This window comes from Tetrao urogallus (genome assembly GCF_951394365.1).
Source record: "Tetrao urogallus genome assembly, chromosome: 4".
Lineage (NCBI taxonomy): Eukaryota > Metazoa > Chordata > Aves > Galliformes > Phasianidae > Tetrao > Tetrao urogallus.
This window is the reverse complement of record NC_136817.1, coordinates 29,721,081-29,725,895: the sequence shown is the minus strand read 5'-3', so window position 1 is coordinate 29,725,895 and position 4,815 is coordinate 29,721,081. Positions and strand designations below refer to the sequence as shown.

The 4,815-nt window shown below is 60.3% G+C and overlaps 1 protein-coding gene across 1 annotated transcript; it reads left to right on the top strand.

Annotated features, from left to right (window-relative positions):
• Positions 1-286: 286 nt before the first annotated feature.
• CLDN23 (claudin 23) lies at positions 287-988 on the top strand (the record flags this gene model as incomplete). The annotated part of the gene is made up of 1 exon (XM_079534051.1): positions 287-988. One exon carries the CDS (start codon positions 287-289, stop codon positions 986-988), a length of 702 nt encoding a protein of 233 aa, XP_079390177.1.
• Positions 989-4,815: the final 3,827 nt, after the last annotated feature.

Here is a 4,815-nt window from a genome sequence, read left to right as displayed (position 1 = left end):
ATTCTGCAAGTTGATGAATTAATGCTTTCACCAATAAATTCACTTTCCCCAGTATACCTGCAAAGGGGAGTGGAGCACCAGGGGCTCCCACGTGCCCATGCTGCCGGCTGGGTGCCAGCCAGCCCTGCCCGCTGCCTGCCGGCTCCTCCCTGCCTGCACTTCCTCCTGCAGCTCACAGCTCCCACAGCCTGCCCAGCTCACCAGGCACTGCTGCACAAGAATCCCAGCTTTCAGCAATCAGAAGTGGCAGGATTCAGAGAGCCACCCTGGAGCCCACTCTCCCAGCATGCGGACGCCGGCCGTGATGATCGTGGGACTGGTGTTCTGCCCCTGCGGGCTCCTGCTGACACTGACAGGCACGTTGACACCCAACTGGAGGCAGGTGAGCCTCATCCCCAATCAGCCCTCCGACCTCATCTTGGAGCAGGGCATCTGGGACCTGTGCAGGGAGCGGCAGAGCAGACATGATCGCCTCTGCGGGCAGGAGGATGAGCTGGGCTACTTCAAGGAGGTGCCCGTGCAGGTGGCACGAGGCCTGATGCCCAGCTCGCTGGTGCTCACAGTGCTGGGCTTGGTGGTGGCTGCCCTGGGGGTGCGGTGCTGGCAGAAGGAACCCCGTCACGCATTGGCTGGTGCTTCGGGGCTCGTGCTGCTGCTCTCGGGGCTGCTGAGCCTGGTGCCTGCCTCCTGGTACACCCATGAGCTGGAGGTACTACCTGCACCCTCTGGTGCCACGCTGGCTGTGGGTTACAGCTTGGTGCTGAGCTACTTGGGTAGCTGCCTGGAGATCCTGGGGGGAGTGGCCCTCACCCTCAGCTTCCACCACTGCTGCAAGGAGCGCAGGGCATCCAAAACTCCCCCTAGCCCTGTTCTGGAGCCTGGGACACGCTCCATCACTGGGGCCTACAGCAACCCCTGGGATGTGCTGGAGAATGAGCGAGATGGGCGGCGTGGGAGGAGCACCCTGCCTTGTGACTCGGACCTGTAGCTCCAGCACAGTGACACATCTTGAAGCTCTGCAGGCAGCCATGCTCCCCGCTCTGCAACCGTGCCAAAGCTGTGCTGGCTCCTGCCCTGACTCCAGCCCCTCTGTGCAGCTCTTAGCTCAGTCCCCTGTGCCATGCAGGGCTAAGGCAGCTGCAGTGTTCTCATGCAAGCAGGCCACCAGTTAGTGCTGTGCAGCCTGCAGGGTGGGGGACCAAATGTCCCAAATGTCTCTTTAGGGCTGAGCAAACATCAAAATAAATGAGGAGGAACAGCTCTGCCCTGCAAGGTAATTACGGGCTCTCTGCCAGGCACACTGGCTGAGAGCCAGCAAAGCACGCCAACCCTGCCCCACCGTGCTTCACCGGGAGAAGGGAGGAAAGGTCTGGAGGAGGACAGGTGGCTTTTATAGGTGCCTTCCCCAAGGACTTTCCCCCCAGGATTAAAAGCAGCTCAGGAGAAGGTTTCTCTTTCCTTGAGCACAGCCACTTTGGGGGGGAGAGGGGAGGAAAGTCACAGAGAAGAAAAATAGCACATATTTCTCTTTCCATAGTTAGCTTAGTGGGAGGCAGTAGAACTGGTCCCACTGGTTTGTGAGAGACAGCTGTGCTATAAAATCCCTGCAAAAGAGGGCAGGAGCCAAGCCTGGCTGGGATTGCCTACAGGACTGTTAGGCCACATTTCCACCCTTTATGAGCCCAGAGTACTCCCTCTTCCCTGTCTCCCACACAAACCACCACAGCACAGAGATGCTGCACGATGTTCCTTTATGGAAGTACAGTGTTGGGGCGAGATGGTCCCTTCCCAAGCCGGGTTGGCAGCTCCTGCACAGACCACAGAGAAGTGCATTAGGGGCAGGTTTGAACCAGCCTCCCTGGGTCCAGAGGGCACCCTGGCACAGGGGTCATGGACAGAATGGCCAGGCTGGATGGGGCTGTGGGTAGCCTAATCTGGGGGAGACAACCAGCCCACGGCAGGGGGTTGGAGCTAGGTGGGCCTTAAGGTCCTTTACAACACAAGCCATTCTGTGATTTTACAACGAGCGTCCTGAGCAGGGCCAGCTCACCTCTTTCCCGTCATAAGCTTCATTCACAAAGGTATCACTCTTGGGTGGAAGCTCTTCCTCCTCCTCATCTTCTTCCTCAGGGTCACTTTCACGGTGGTACAGGGTCAGCACTCGGGTGGAGGCAGTGCTTGAGGTCCTGAGGGAAAAAGCAAGGTACGCACAGGATAGCAGAACCATTTCTCAGAGACAGAGCAGATCCCTAGGTCCTGTCACAACCCACAGCATCTCCCTGCTGGGCTGTTGCAGCTCTCCATATAGCCATCCCCAGCCCAGCCCTACAGCTCACCTCCTCCTCCTATCCCGCTTCCGCATGTAGGCCAGGGCCCCCACGGCTGCCGCAGCCAGCAACAGAAGCACAGCCACCCCTAGGGTGATGGGGCCTGCCAACGGCTGCACCTCTGCCTCCTCACAGTAGTCCCCACGGTAGCCCAGGGCGCAGTGGCACATCACCCGCCCAGCCTCAATGGCACACTCCCCGCGCAGATTGCATGTCTCGCTGCTGCACGGCATGGCCCCCAGCACCTCCTCTGTGTTTGGGGTTGCCAGGAAGGCCTCTCCGTGCTGCCGGGGCCCAGGGGCTGCAGGCAGGCTGGGGCTGGGCTGCTGAGGTGCAGCTGAGGGCACAGTTGATTTCTCCTCTTCTGCATGGGCTGTCCTTGATGATGATAACATGGGGACCTGTGTCTTTGCCTCCTCAGAGGTGCCTGGAGGGAAAGAGCACAGATCAGAGCACCAGGATGAGACCCCACGATGAGGGATCTCTGGCATTTCCTAGCAGCATGCAGGCACTCACAGCCCAACTCATCGGAGCCATCGGTGCAGTCGGGGTGCCCGTCGCAGACCTGCTTTGCAGAGATGCAGCTCTGGAGATTAGCGCAGGCTTGCAGCAGTGCTGGGCATGGTGGAACTGGAGCACAGGTCACCCCACGTACCAGGTGGTATCCATGGGAGCAGCGGCACTGCCGCCCTGCAGGGTTGGGCAAGCACAGCTGGGCACAGCCTCCATTGCTCTTTGTGCAGCCATTGGTGCCTGGTGAGACAGAATCTGTTAGCAGGGCCTCTGTGGAGCTTGATGCTCCAGGTGCCAGGGGCTGAGGCACCCGCAGACCTACCTTCCTGTGAGAACTGGCTGTAAATTCTCAAGGCCACCAACTCTTGCTCCATCAGGAACCACCAGCTCTTGGCCTGCTCCAGTCGGCTGTGCCAGACCTTGCTGGAGCCTGGGGACACAGAGGATCAGCACTGCCTGGCATGGAGCTCCTCTGGCCTGCCACTACCCTGTGCCCCATGGGGCCTGGGACAACAGAAGCTGGAGGGAGCCCAGCAGTCCCTCGATGGCCTTACCATTGGTTGCGGATGTTGACCAGAGCAGAAAGCCATCTCCAATGGCAAAGAGCCTGAGGCCATGTAGTCCCTCCCGCACCAGCCTGAAGTGGGAACCATCCAGCTCTACACTGCCAATCGCACCACGCTCTGCAAACACAGACACAGGGGGCATTAGGTGTGGCACACAGAATGCCACCCCTTGTGGACATGCTGCATTGAGCCCCACTGTCCTCCATGCTGCCCCACACTCACCCTGATCTGCCCAGTAGAGCCGGGTGCCGGAACCCCCAAAAGTGAGGCCGGCAGGAAAGTGGGCTCTGCTCCAAACCACTCTGCGGCCACTGCCGTCCATGGCTGCACACTCCACTACAGCACCAGGCCTGCGGCTGCCTGCTGCTGTGATGAAGCACATGGTGGAGGCGCGAGGGCAGAGGGCCAGCCAGGCAGCATCCTGCAGCCCCTCACTGAGCAGCATCAGGGCCCACCGCCCCCCAGCTGTGGCTACACGGATGCTGGTGGGCTGCCCTTCGATCCAGTACAGGTTTCCGCTCAGCCAGTCCAGGGCCAGGGACACCACTGTGCCCTCCACAGCAACAACCTTCTTCCAGGAGAGTCGGCCCGAGTCCTTCAGGCGCAGCATCCCAATGGAGTTGCCCCCCACCTCAGCAAAGTACAGGCTTTTGTCCTTCACCATGTAGTCGACAGCTGTCAAGCGCACTACCTTCGCCAGAGGCAGGGCCCGGTGTGGGGGGAGGCCTTGGGCTCCAGCTGTTCGTGGCATGTCCTTCAGGTAGACCTGGAGGAAGGAGTCAGCTCTGGTACCAAGAGCCTGCTCCCCAGGAGGGAGCTAGGAGACCTGGCTCTGCGGGGATACCTGCATCACGGCTGCTGGTGACACCAGGAGGGCAAAGGCTGAAGTGTGGAAGGGCAGGCAGGTGGTCTCATCGGCAGCCAGCGTTAGCCCAATGGGGCATCGGCACTGCCCAGCATGCCGGCTGCTCAGCAGGCACAGGTGGGAGCAGCCGCGGGCTGTGCATGGGTTGGGAGCTGCCAGGCGCAGGGCTGGGTGCATCACCTGTGGGGAAGGACAGGCTCAGCCCAGTGTCTAGCAGCAGAGCTGAGCACAGCCAGTACCATGTCAGGCTACCAGACCAGCATGAAGATGCTCCTTAAGAGAATGGGTGATTCTCAACCGCAGGGACCACAGAGACCAGAGGATCATTTGTGGAGTAGGTGCAGCTCTCAATGCCACCCACGGTGTGGCAGGTTGGGAGCCCCAGCAGTGAGTGCAGCAGGAGTCTGGGCTCCCCACATAGGTACCTGAAGGCCATGGGGCTGCCCATGTCGCTTGAGCAGCACTGTCCTATTCTTGCCTGTGGCTTTGTCCACCTGCTGCACCGACCAAGCTTTCCTCTCTGACCAGTAGAGCTGGTCCTCAC